The sequence below is a fragment of the Sturnira hondurensis genome, unplaced genomic scaffold, assembly GCF_014824575.4.
Source record: "Sturnira hondurensis isolate 20B ecotype Veracruz unplaced genomic scaffold, ASM1482457v3 Scaffold0019835, whole genome shotgun sequence".
Lineage (NCBI taxonomy): Eukaryota > Metazoa > Chordata > Mammalia > Chiroptera > Phyllostomidae > Sturnira > Sturnira hondurensis.
Window position 1 is genome coordinate 1,432,929 of NW_028092466.1, and position 14,884 is coordinate 1,447,812.

The 14,884-nt window shown below is 38.8% G+C and overlaps 1 protein-coding gene across 5 annotated transcripts in view; it reads right to left on the bottom strand.

The window, feature by feature from the left end:
* DNAH9 (dynein axonemal heavy chain 9) overlaps window positions 1-14,884 on the bottom strand; it is a 393,611-nt gene that overhangs the window by 302,852 nt on the left and 75,875 nt on the right. For all 5 annotated transcript variants that reach the window (XM_037028297.1, XM_037028295.1, XM_037028294.1 and 2 more), the window contains exons 18-19: window positions 1,313-1,535; window positions 512-678 (exon numbers count right to left, since the gene is read on the bottom strand). In XM_037028297.1, the coding sequence (XP_036884192.1) occupies window positions 512-678; window positions 1,313-1,535 (390 nt within the window). The remainder of the gene's footprint in view (window positions 1-511; window positions 679-1,312; window positions 1,536-14,884) is intronic.

The window sequence follows — 14,884 nt, forward strand, 5'->3', positions numbered from 1 at the left end:
ATGACATTTGAGGGAACACGCCTGTAATGAGTAGTCAATAAGCCATTGAAGCTGATGCACAGTATAACGAACATACACAATATTGCACTGCGATTATGTAGTGTGATACATAGCACTACCTCAGCAATCATGTTACAATGTATAAATGTGTCAAAGTAATGCACTGCGTACCTAAACTCACCCAGTGTTACATGTCAAGTTCATTTAAAAAAAAGAAAACCCTCTAGTAATTTTACCACATTAAATCCCTTTCTAGACCTGGAGGAAGAGAGGATGCCAGACTTTTTCAAGGCACAGCATCTGTCCAGCCTCTGGTCATCTCACACAGGCTGTGACAGGACTCTGCCCACGTCCGCACCACGTTCTAACCTATGGACCTAAACGGCAGGGAAGACTGTTGACTAGTGCTCATACCCTGAAGAACACACCAACTTCGTGGAGAGAGCACCAGTGACTCAAAGATTGCCGAGTGCACAGGAAAAAAGGCAGCGGCAGGAACTTGGGTCCTTACCTGAAGGGCGCCTCTGTGTGGAATCGTTCCCAGAACTGCTGCTGTTCCGCCTCGAAGGCTGAGCACCTCTGGCGGAGAAGGGTCACTTCGTTCGCCTGCAGGGGCGCCACATGCTGCCTCACAGTAATGGCCAACTTCTTCATGTTGCTCCACTTCTCAGGCAGCTCCTGCAAGGCAGACTCAGTGTGGTCAGACCCACATTGTGCTTCCCTGCCCCCACCATCCTGAGGCTGGACAGCACCCTCGTGTCTTCATCTCTGCTACTGTTCCATGGGACAATGTCCTGGGGTCATCGGGCCACTCTCACTTCCACTGCCTTGACTTACCTTCCTGGTGGCCTGCTCTTCTGACCATCTCCTGCTTCCCAATCAGTACCACTCTCCTTGACCTACCCTCTCAGCTAGTGGTCCTCGCCCTTTTCTGCTCTTTCAAGAGGGCTGGGATTTTTTTCGTGTCCTACATTTCCTCTTACAATATCTTAATGTCTCTCAAACCTGCTTGTTGTCTCTGCATCAAAAAGTTGGCTCATCCCTAGTTCTGAAAAAAAAACCCCACCCCAAACATTTATCTTACATACACTAATTCTCCTACATATCTCCAGCATTACACTGTTTCATATTTATTGTGTTTCAAGCATGTGCTCACTGCTACACACACACACTACACATACAGTTCCAGAATGTGGCCCTTGGGTCATCACCACGCCCTGTTTTTCACTTACTTGAACCCATCTTGTCCCACTCTGGAAGCCCGAAACTTTCCTGCTACTTCTTTTATTAAGAGAACAAACTTTGCACTGACCTCCAGATGCTTAAACACTGTTTCCGGCAATTCTTGTCCATAGGTCTTCAGCAATTCAATGGTCTGCTTTAAGGGCTCGAACATCTCGTCAGTGCTGCTCTGCCGTTCTTTAAGAGCCATAAGGTGTTCCATAATCTCAACCAGTCCTTTGAAGTCTCCTTTTTCGACTTTCTTGAGCAAGCCACTCTCACTGTTTTTTATAAACATTTCAAGGTCTGCCAAACTAAGCAAAACAGAACAGCAGGAGACATTTTCCTCCTATTCCTCAAAAGGAAGATTTATTTATTTCTCCGACAATTATAGCTTTATTGCTATAAAGTGGAAAACTTTCCTTGTACCCAGCATTCTGTACTGAGTATATCATGAAAATGGGAATACAGCCCTCTCCTGAAGTGTCAGTCATGAAAGACAAGGCTGAAACCTCCATGCTAGAAGAGACTTGGGAGGCACAACACATTCATGGGACAATTGCTGAAATATGAATGGTTACTATTCTACATAAATATTAACTTCCTGGTTTGGATATTAACTTCCTGGTTTGGATATCCAAATGGTTATGTAACTAAAATCATTGGTTACATAAAATGTTATCATTTGGGGAAGCTGAATGAAGGTAAAAGAGCACTCTTTTTATTATTTTTGCAACTTTGTTGTAACTCTGAAATTATTTCAAAGTGAAAAGTTAAAAATATGGAAAGCAAAAAAAATACTGTGGCCTCTAAAATCATACCTATTTGGGTTTGATTTTGGCACAAGATGTGTAACTGGTGATCAAGTCATTTAGCCTCTCTGAGTCTCGGTTTCCTCGTCTGTAAGATTGGAAAGAGCATTTCTATCTCACTGGTTATGTGAAAATTAAGTCAGATTTATTCTTTAATTCAAAACTGTTTAGTGAGCATTTATTACGAGCCCTAGCATGCATCCAGGTTCTGAGGGTAGAACAATAAATAAGATAAACGAGGGCTTTGCCTTGATGAAGTTTATATTCTAGGGTGAAAAGTAAAGAGGAAACCTAGATAAAATAAATTGTATACTTTCACATACTGATGAGTGCTATGAGGTAAGGAGGTAGAGACTAAGAATAGGACTGTCTTCCATGCGAGGGTCAGTGGAGGCTTTTTCCCTAAGTAAGGGGATATTTGAACAAAATGTCAATGATGTGATGGACTGAGCTACAGAAGGGATGGAAGTGCTTTCCAGATAGAGGGAGTCGCACGAGGAAGGGCGCCAGTCTAAGCATGAGGATTCTGAGGAAGAGAGTGATATGACTTGGTTTCTATCTTCTAAGAGTAGCTGGAGGAGAACAGGTTTTATGGGTGGAGGTGATAGTGGTGATGGTGACAGTGGCCTTGGTGAGGGGGATACAAGAACAGAGGGCATTCTCAGGGACTCTAATCATTGTCCAGATGACAGGAGATGCTGGTTTTGACCTGGGGTGGACATCAGGAGTAGTCAGAGTCAAGATAATTTTGTATAGAGAGTCAAGAGGACCCACTGATGAATTGGGGAACAGGTGTGAGGGAATGAAAAAAAATAATAAACTCCTGGCAGTGGGGTAAATGCTGATGCCATTTAAAGGCAGAGGGAAGAATTGGGGAAGACGAGTTTTTTGGAGGGAGAGGGATAAGTTTTACACATGGTAGGCTTGAGATGCCTCACAGACACTGGACACCTCAGGGAAGTACCTATTAGGCACTTGAATATAATTCTAGAGTTCCTAAGAGGCAGGGTGAAAATATAAATTTGGTAGTTATCAGGACACAGATGGATTTAAAACATTGGGTTGGATATCACCTAGAATAGAATATAGATAAAGAAGAAAGTTCAGGTCTGGGGTTTTTGGAAATTTTAATATCTTGAGGTCTAGAAGCAGAGATGAATTTGACCAGGAAGGCATAGCCAGTGAGCTGGAAGGAAAACCAGAACAGTGAGTTATCTTGAGAGCCAGGGAAAGAACTTGTTTGGAAAGGACGGAGTGATCAGTTGTGCCAAATCCTGCAGAGAGGTACAAGTAGGATGATGCCTGATAGTCACCACAGGACTCAGCCACATGAAAGGTATCAGTGATCCTGACAAGAGTGGTGTCAGTGGAATGGTCTAACTGCAGAGTAAGGTAGAGAATCGTCAGCTTCTGCATCTAGCTGTCTGGTATACATGATGGTATGAAAAAAAGCCTTCTGCTAAAGCATCTAAAATGCTTAAGCAAATATTTCAAAATCATTTAATAATGCTTCACTAAGGTGGCATGAAAGTAAGGAATCCCAAGAGACTGAAGATGTGTTCAAAGCAAGAACTAAGCAACACTCAAAGCTGGCTTTCATGTAATAGTATCTACAGAACTTTGGAGACCTTGAACTTCTACTTTGATTGCTTTATGGTACGTGATGAACAGGTATGTTTAAGCCTTGTACCCTCACAAGGTGAGGAGGCTAACAGGAAGCCGAACATGGAGTTGCAACACCATAAGATGAACAAGAAATAAATGTGCGTGCACAAAAAGGGACAGTCTGGAAACTTGCCTGCCTTCATCTGGGCACTAGGTGGACTACTGGGAAAGTTAAAGTATAATTGGTCTGGGTTGGGAGAGTCCCTTGATGACTCGCAGAAACAAATACACATCCTTTCTGGAGAAATGCAAGTAGAATCCAATCCTCAGAGGAGTTCCACAGATGAGATTCTGAGAGACATTATTTTTTACAATCAAAAGTCACAAAATTTACAAGGAAGGAAGTCTCCATGAGCAGGAGCCAGCAGAAAAAGCAAAACTAAACCTGTTAAGATTTCAGATATGGGAATTCAGATGCAGAACATAAAATAACAATATTCAGTATATTTAAAGGACAAAGAAAAAATTCTTGCTTAAGCACCTTGCTTCATTGTTCCTACCCCATGTAGCAGGGGAAAGAGCCTTCTTTGCAGTTTCTCAACATCAGTTTGGGACAAACCAAAACAAGTCACTTGACCCTTGAAGGGTGAAATATCAGCCCAGACAGAAATGCTTTCTTTAGGAATCACCTTCCAGAAGCCTAGGCAACCTCTTATAGTCTCAGTAGGTGACAGCTCCCGCTCTGACCCAGCTTTAAGTTCAAGGATAAATTCAGCATTGTCTCAGAGTCAGAAATGGAGGCAATTTCAGAGGTTCTTTGAATATGCCCCAAATCTGTGATAGTGTAAGGACTTTAATATTGAATGATGAACTCTAAGAAGTGACAAAATTTATTGACATACATAACATAAAAATGATGGCCTGTGGTGGCATTATTTTGTAAAGAGAAGCATGGGAAAAGCTTTTAATATGTGTTTTACCACAGCGAGAAATGATCATATTATGCTACGATAACGGGAAATTTCAGGATAAAGAAGCTAACAATTTTCTGTGGGCCTTTATGTTAATATTAATCTATGGCATGAAGAAACAAGCCATTTTTAAGCTGACAAATCAAATGTTGTCTTTAGAATATCCTCTAATAAATGTATTATAAAACTTACAAAAATGGTTAAATAAAAGAGAAGCTTTAAAACTTGAGCAAAGAAAAAGAAGGTATAAAGATGAGCAAGCAAAATTATAAAATAGCCATATAGAAGATCCCAAAATGGAAAGTATAGTTAAAATTTAAAGGTTGTTCAATGGGTTAAACAGGAGATTTAGACACAGCTGAAAGAGAATCAACCACTGTATGATAACAGAGAAGTTATCCAAACTGCAGTGCAATGAGTAAAAACACTGAAAAATATGTGCATTGTTAAAAGACATGGAGGGCAGTGAAAAAGACCTCAGGTAGGTGTAAGAGCTTCAGGAGACAGAATGGGCAAGAAGCCATCTTGGAGGTGATCCTGGCTGAAAATTTTCTTTATTTGTTCAAAGACACCAAATGTAAAGCCCAACAAAACTCAGGTGGAATTAATATAAAGAAACTCTCAAACTTCGTATAATCTAACAGAATAGGTTATCTAAAAAAATAGGTTATTATTTTTCCCTTAATTTGCATTCACTACTATTTCTTAATGTTTAGTTTTTGGTTTTTAAGGTAGAGTTTATATCATATATACTTTAAGAGAAGAAATACAATGTTATACAAAGTTTAAAAGGCAGTATTCACAGCCGATGAGGACAGGCCCCAGTCAGACCTTGCCATTCGAGGATGAGTCACTGCACAGCAGAGGAAACTGCCTGGGAGTGCGTACTCTGATATAAAACATGCACAGCTCTGAACCAGCAGTGCTGCTCTCTGTGTGCAGGTGTTCGCTGCAGCATCAGTTGTCACAGAAATATCGGAAGTATTTATAATCATGGTTAAACAATGAAAAAATTATTTAACTGTAAAAATATATAAATTAGATGCTGATGTGAATACTGGAGGGATGGTCTTGAATTAAAAATAAAGTTACAGAGTAAAAGAAAAAATATATATATAAAGAAACTCTCACATAGGCACTTCAGTGTGAAACTGAAGATGACTGAAAGGGACAAAGACAAAAAATCTTAGAATTAGGTTCAGAGCAAAGACAGATTTCTGTACAGAAAAACAACAACAACAACAAAACCACCACTGAAAAACAAATGAAGAAACAGACAAAAAGCACTAAAACGGTGGCTGACTACTCACTCAGTAGCAGTGGTGGGAGGCCAGACAGGGGAATGATGTTTTCAATAGACACTGGAAAAATACCTGTCATCACAGATTTTTCTCTTCCACAAAACCCTTTTTTCAGGAACATGGGCAATACACATGCACTTTCAGACAAAGAAAGAATGACAGAGCTCCACAGATAGACCCTCATTAAAGGAACTTTTAATGATATACCTCAGGTAGCAGCTCTGTAATGTAGAAAGATGTAATGAGTAAAGATACAAGTAAATATGCAGGTAAATTTAAACAAACATTAAATATGGAAAAATAAATTATAATTTGTGGACTTTAAATAAATAATAGTGGACAACTGAAATTACTGGGAATGATAGAATGTAATTTGATGAATGAACAGTTGAGATCAACTATTCTGAAGTCTTTGTATTGGTTTTGAGGAGAGTAACAAAAATGGTGCATTTATTCCTTTTAAGAATGATGATTAAAATAGTTATGGTATCCATTAGAACCACAGACCTAGCTAGTACAACACCCAAACAAGTAGAAAGAAAAAAATGGAATAAGAAAAAGGAAAATAAAACATTAATAAAACACATTCAACCCAAAAGCAGAAAAGGAAGAATAAGGAAAAGAAGAAACAGAAAACACATTATAAAATGGTAGCAATTAACCCATATGTAACAGAACAGATGTTAATAAGCAAAGCTCTTCACTTATAAGATAAATAGTAAGGTAGATAAAACACAATTCTGTGCCAAGTTTAAAAATCTCTCCTAACACAAAAAGCACAGAGAGACTCAGAGACAAAGGATAAAATGAGTGGTGCCAGGAAAATATCCCAAAAAGGAAAACAGTTTAGTCATGCTAGTGTAAGAGAGAATGGGCTACCACAAGAAATAAAGCTGGTGATAGAGAAGATCTTTAGTATATTGCTAAAAGTTTCTATTTTTCAGGAAGATACAGAAAGTCAAAGTCTGTATGCTCATGTAACATAATGTTAAAATACATGAAAAAAGTGACAGAATTGCAAGGAGAAATTAATAATCTGCCATCAAAGTGGAAGATTTTGACACAACTATCTCTGTAATTGGTAAGTTAAGCAGGCAAAAAAGGCAGTGAGGGATGACACAGTGGGTTTCAGTAAAAGAATGAACAAGTTTAATCAATTAAGCATGTACAGAACTTCACACCCAACAGTAATAGAATATACATTCTTTTCAAATAGGGATGCAGAACACTTTTAAAAACCAACTGTAATGTAGTGTATGCAGCAAGCTTCAAGAAATTTCAGAAGCTTATTATTACATATATCATAGTCTCTGACTATGTGCAATCATTAGAAATCAGTGACAGAAATATAAGTAGAAGAACTCAGGTTCAGAACGTTAAAAATATATAAATACACTGTAATGGATATTAAAAGTTTTAGAAGGACACTTGACTGGGGGTGGTGAACATATAGCTGATGTATTATAGAATTGTATACCTGAAACTTGTATAATTTTTTTTAACCAATGTCACCCCAATAAGTTCAATAAAAAGAAAAATAAACAGGTTATAATAAAATGTTGCATAATAAGATTTGTAACATGCCAGTAAAATTGCACTGAAAATAAAATTTATAGCTTTAGGTGTTACATTAAAAAAAACACAAAGAAAGTTCAACAGGAATAAACAAAGAATCCATCTTAAGTCAGCTCAAGGAATAGAAAATAAATCCCCCAAATGGAAGAAAATAGTAAACATAGAAGAATAAATTATTGCAATAGAAATCAAATAATAACAAAGAGAATCAATGGGTTCATAATTTAGTTCTTTGTAAATGTGCAGCAAGTTAATCAAGGAAAGAAGCCAGAAAGCACAAATGAAATTGAGTAGAAAGGAGAAGAGGAACATAACCACAGATTCTATATCAATTAAGTAGGTAAGAAAGAACATACACATTTTATGACAATAAATTGAAGATTTACGTGAAATATATACATTTCTAGACAAATATGGCTTACTACATCCCTTGGTATCCCTTACCATCCCTATACCCAGTAGAAATACTATGGGTAAAAAATCTTGCCAGAAAGAAAATACCAAGCTAAGATGGCTCAGGAGGAAATTTAAATCAAACTTTCAAAGGTCAGAGAACCTTAACCTTATACCAACTCTTCCAGAGAATTAACAAGGATTCCTTCCTCAATCATTTTATTAAGCTAGCAAAACCATAGGGCAAGATCAAAGCCAGTATAAGAAAGCAAAATTGAAGGCCAATCTCAATTGCAAACATAGATGCATCAATGCTAAACAAAATATTTGCAAACAAAATCAACCAGTAAATATATTGGAAAAAGGTAATACTTTGAGTTGGGCTTATCTCAGTAATGCTAAATTGGTTTAAGATTAGAAAGCAAGTAATACATTCATCACTTTAAAATTTTGAAGGAAAAATATAATTATCTTATTGAAATTAGAAAGAGTACTTGATAAGATGTTGTGTATCTATCTATGTAAATCCTCTTAACAAATTAACAACAGAATGGAACTTCTTTGATCAGATAAGGGAATTAACAAAAACTCAAAGCAAATGTTGTGCTCAATGGTGAAATGTTGGAAGTATCCCTTTTAAGATCAAGAATAAGGCAAGGGTTCTTGTTGTAACCACTTTAGGTAACATTGGCTGGAAGTCCTAGCCAGTGTGTTAAGATAAGAAATAGAGATAAAATACATTTTTTTAAAAAACTGAAAAGGAAGATATAAAATTGTTGTATATTTATAGATGATGACTAAGTATATAGCATACCCAAATGGGTGCATAAATTATTAGGATTTATAAGTTAATTTAGCAAAGTTGTTTGACACAAAATCAATTCCAGTTACACAGAAAATACTATTTTAAAGTATTTTTTATACTAGGAATGAAAAAAAGTGTCAAGGAGCAAATGTTGGCAAACATGCAAAAATATTTTAAAAGCAATGATTGCTAAGTTTCACTGAGGAGTGTTTAAAAAGACATAGGTAAAAGGAGAGAGAACATGCTCTTGAACACAAATACTCAATACTATAAAAATGACAGTTCTCCTCAAGTGGATCTATAGTCACTGTAAGTATAACAAAATCCTTACAGATTTTTTCTTTTACAACTACTTTTAAAATTTGTATAAAATAGTAAAGGACAAAAAATTGTTGAGACAGTCTTAATAAAAGTAAACAAATGGGGATTTGTGTGGCCAGATATAAAAATTTATTATAGAGCTATAGTATAGGATGTGTGATATTAACACAGCGGCAGACAAGGGGCTACTTAATGTGAAAGATAAAATCACAAAACTTTTAGGAAGTAAAAGCCCAGAAATAGAAATAGAAAGCCCAGAAAATAAAGGAGAGTATCTTTAGCTTCTCAGGACAAAAAAGAATTTATTTCACAAGGCAAAAGAGGACAACATAAAAGAAAAGATGGACATATTTGGCTATGTTAAAAATAAGAACTGCTTGTCAAAAGGTACCATAAATACAGTGGGAAGACAAGCCACAAAATGGGAAACTATTTGTGAACTATACAATGACTAAAGAATTAGATATGATGTATCTAAACAGCTTCTAAATACCGAAGAGGAAAAAAATAAAGTCCAATAAAGGCCACATATGACAACCCACAGCCAACATCATACTCAATGGGCAAAAACTAAAAGTGTTTCCCTTAAAATCAAGAACAAGACAGGAATGTCGACTTTTATCACTCTTATTCAAATTGTATTAGAAGTACTAGCCACATCAATTAGAGAAGAAGAAATAAAAGGCATCCAAATAGTAAAGGAAGATGTAAAGTGGTTATTATTTGCAGATGACATGATATTGTATATTAAAAAAAAACCTCCCAGACTTCCACCAAGATGGAGGCGTAGGTGGAAACATTGTGACTTCTCCAACAACCAAGTTCGAATACAACAAAGGTTTGGAGAACAAAGACACAGCCAAAGAACAAAAAATTGAACTATACGGAAGTCTGACAACGACGAACCATTCAACTGGGATGGTAAGAGGGGCGGAGCCAGGAGCGGATCGGGATGAGCAAGAAAGATGCCCCGACCCCAGGTGCCGAGGCAGCTCCACATGGGGCTGACCCAGTGAGGGCTCGGGGCAGCAGGCTGGCTGCAGTCACACATTCGCATGCAGATAAACCAGCAAAGGGGTGAGCAGTGAGATGGACCACGCAGGCCCCAGCGAACCCAGTGAGGGCGCAAGGTGGCGGGCTGACCGTGGTCGAATATTCGCGAGCAGTGGGATGGACTGCACGGCCCAAGCGGCAAGAGGCGGAAGAGGGGTTCGCTTTGGCCCTGCCCCCACATACAGTGTCACAACCCAGCGACTGAGTTGCCCCGCCCTGGTGAAGACCTAGGGCTCTGCTTCTCATACGTAACAGGCATGAACAGTCCAAAATATGGCTCAAGAAGAACTCAAAGCCCCAGAGCCAGTAACTCTAAGCGACCAGGAAATAGCACACCTCTCAGATGCACAATTCAAGACACTGGTGATCAGGATGCTCACAGAACTGGTTGATTATAGTCACAAACTAGAGGAACATATGAAGGCTAAACTGATTGAAATGAAGGGAAATGCACAGGAAACCAATAGTGATGAAAAGGAAACTGGGGCTCAAATCAAGGGAGTGGACCAGAAGGAAGAACAAAACATCCAACCAGAAAAGAATGAAGAAACGAGAATTCAAAAAAATCAGGAGAGGCTTAGGAACCTCCAGGACATCTTTAAACGTTCCAACATCCGAATTATAGGGGTACCAGAGGGGAAAAGAAACAGCCACAAGTGGAAAACTTATTTGAACAAATAATAAAGGAGAACTTCCCCAGTGTAGCAAAGGAAATAGACTTCCAGGAAATCCAGGCAGCTCAGAGAGTCCCAAAGAAGTTGGACCCAAGAAGGAACACACCAAGGCACATCATAATTACATTAGCCAAGATTAAAATGAAGGAAAGAATCCTAGAAGCAGCAAGAGATAAGGGGACAGTCATCTACAAAGGAGTTCTCATCAGATTGTCAGCAGATTTCTCGAAAGAGACCTTACAGGCAAGAAGGAGCTGGAAGGAAGTATTCCAAGTCATGAAATCCAAAGACCTACATCCAAGACTGCTCTGTCCAGCAAAGCTTTCATTTAGAATGGAAGGGCAGATAAAGACCAAATTCAAGGAGTTCATCATCATCAAGCCCTTATTATATGAAATGTTAAAGGGACTTATCTAAGAAAAAGAAGATAAAAAATATGAACAGTGAAAGGACAGCAAACTCACAGTTACTAACAACCACACCTAAAACAAAAGCAAACCAAGAGGACAGCTAGATCAGGAGCAGATCCACAGAAATGAAGAACACATGGAGGGTTAGCAACAGGGGAGTGGGAGGAGGAGAAGGGGGGAGAAGATACAGAAAATAAGTTGCATAGACGGTAGGTAAGAAATAGATAGGGGGGAGGGCAAGAATAGTAGGGGAAATATAGACTCTAAAGAACTTGAGACATATGGTCATAAACTAAAGGGGGGAGGGGGTGTGCAGGGTGGAGGGGAATGAAGGGGGGAATAGAACAACTGTGATGGTATAATCAATAAAATATATTTAAAAAAAATAAAAATTAAAAAAAAGACTCCCAAGTCTCCACCAAAAAACTAGTGGATCCAGCAAATTAATTTGGCAAAGGAGTGGGATACTAAATCAATACTCAGAAATCTATGGCATTTTTATAGACCAATAAAGAACTATCAGAAAGGGAAATAAAAGAAATATCCCATTTACTATTGTGACAACAACAATAACAACAAAATGAGGTACCTAGGCCTAGGAATAAATTTAACCAAGAAGGTAATAGACCTATACTCAGACAATTATAAAATACTGGAGAAAGAAATCGAGAAAGATACAAATAAGTGGAAGTATATATTGTGTTCATGGATAGGAAAAATTAACATCATTAAAATGTCCATACTACCCAAAGCAATCTATAGATTCAACATAATTCCTATTAAAATATCAATGGCATATCTCACAGACCTAGAAAAATATTTTAAAAATTTATATTGAACCAAAAAAATGCTGAATAGCAATCTTGAGAAAGAAGAACCAAGTTGGAAGTATCATACCACCTCATACCAAACTATACTACAAGATCATAGTAATCAAAACAGTATGGTACTGGCATAAAAACAGATATATAGATCAATGGAACAGAATAGAAAGCCCAGAAATAAACCCATGACTTTATGGTTAATCAATACTTGACAAAGGAGGCAAGAGCATCCAATGACGTAAAGATAGTCTACGCAATAAATAGTGTTGAGAAAATTGCACGGATATGTGCAAAAAAAATGAAACTAGACTACCAACTTACACCTAACATGGGAATGAACTCAGAATGGATTAAAGACTTAATGTAAGTTACAAAACCATTAAAATCCTACAGTAAAATATAACCAGTAAAATTTCAGATATCTCTCATATTTTTGCAAACATATCATCTCAGGAAAAACAATGAACAAATGGGACTACGTCAAAGTTAAAAAAAAACTTTTGCACAGCAAAACAAACCATTAACTAAATAAAAGGGGAACCCAGTGAATGAGAGAATACATTTGCCAATGATACATCTCATAAGGGGTTAATGTCTGAAATGTGTAAAGAATTTATATTACTAAATACCTGGAAGACAAATAACTCAATTTTTAAAAAATGAGCATATAAAAAATGGGTATAGGACCTGAATAGACACTTCTCCAAAGAGAATATACAGATAGCCAATAGACATACAAAAGGATGCTCAATGTTACTAATCATCAGAGAAATGTAAATTAAAACCACAATGAGATATCATCTCACACCTGTCAGAAAGGCCATCATTAATAAACCAACCAATAAGAAGTGCTGTGAAGGATGTGGAGAAAAGGGAAGCCTGTGCACTGTTGGTGGGAATGCAGACTGGTGCAACCACTGTGGAAAACAGTAAGAAATTTCCTTAAAAAACTAAAAAATAGAACTACCTCTTGACCCAGTGATCCCATTTCTGGGAATATATTCAAAGAAACCTGAAACACTGATTCGAATGAATATATGCTACCTCTAAATTCATTGCAAAGTTAGTTACAATAGCCAAGATCTGAAACCAGCCCCAGTGCCCATCAGTGGATAAAAAAAACTGTGGTGCATTTACACAATGGAATACTACTTGGTCATAAAAAAGAAGAAACTTTTATGTTTTGCAACAGAATGGATGGACCTGGATATTGTTATGCTGAATGAAATAAGCCAGTTAGAGAAAGACAAATACCACATGACCTCATTTATATGTGGAATCCAATCAACAAAGTAAAATTGGCGGACAAAATAGAAACAGAAACATGGATACATGGAACAGACCGACAGCTGTCAGAGAGGAGGGGAGGGGAGAGTGCTGGATGAAAGAATGTGAAGGGATTAAGCAAAAAAAACACATAAATACAAAGACACAGACAGCAGTGTGAGGTTAGCCAGGGGCAAAGGGGGATGGGAGGTGGCTGGAGGTGGGCAAAAGCAGGGGGGTTGGGGACAAAGAGAGACTCTGCACAATGCAGTGTGCAGATGATGTTTTGTTGAGCTGTACACTAGAAACCTGTATGGTTTTGTGAACCAATGCCACCTACAATAAATTCAATGAAAAAAGGAAAAAATGGGCAAGAGTTATGAACAGGTACAGCAGAAGAAATACAATGACTCACTCAACATAAAAGATAAGCCACTTTACTCATAATCAGAATAAAGCAAAAATATTTACCACAATAAGATAGCACTGAAACAAAGCCCAGCATTAAACAGTCTATCAATTGCAACAAGTGTTGAGGATGTGAGGCTACAGGAATTTTCACACCTGGCTTCGCTACCTTGGAGGGAGTTGGCATCATATGTATTCTCCTTGAGTTGGCAATTTCGCTCTAATATATATGCCTGAGAGGAATGTTTGCCCATGCACACCATGACACATGTATGAAAGCACTCATAGTAATACTGTTGACACTAGCAAAGTCTGTTCAAACAGCTCCCATGTTCACTGACCACAGAACAGATAGGTAAGCAGTGATATACTCTTATGATGGAGTACTTAGCAGTGAAAATGAATAAACCACTGTTACATTTCTAACATGAATGCATCTCAAATATAACACTGAGTAAAAGAAATAAAACAGGAGAGGCTGGGAAAATGGCGACGGAGTAGGACAGAGTGGATTCCAGGTCCTGTACACATGGGAGAAAATCCTGGCAGTTCTACTGAGGAACAGCGCAATCAACCAACGGTTCCCCGGCATTTATGAAATTGAGAGACCAGAGATTGTGACAGACGCTGAAGGACCAGAAAGTGGCAGGTCAGTGGGGTCTCGGGGACCTGAGTAAAGAAGAGCGGCGGCAACGAGGGCCGCTGTCTTGGTCGGGGTCCAGAGGCATCGGTCTGGGACCAGCTCTGGGGGTGTCTTCCATGGGAGCCCGGGCACCCAGCAGCCTCGGTAGGTGACCAGCGCTGGGGGCGTTGGCCAGGGAGGACTCTTCAGGAGTCCAGCACCTGGTGGGGCTATGGCAGACTCTTTGGGAGCCTTGGGCCTGCTGCAGGGTCCTTGGGAGAGAGCTGAGTCATCAGCTCCCTCCCTCCCCATCTAAGCAAGGCTGGGCAACACCAGGCAGAGACCTGTCTGCTTGAGTTTACAGAGAGGGTAACAAGGACAAAGGGCAGTGTTCACCTGCAGACTCTGTGGTCCCCAGCCTGGGAGAATTGAGAGGCCCATTGTCACCAGTCTGGCTGTGGACTGGGCTGGGTTGAGAGGCAGGCTTTCTGGAGAAGTTTTTTCTTTGGAGAATGGACTGAGGTATTCTCCTGCGACGGCAGCTTGGCTTTCTTCCCAACCAGCCTGGCAGCAATCCAGAGGAGGGATGAAAGCATTTGAGTCCCCCCATAAGACTGGGAAGG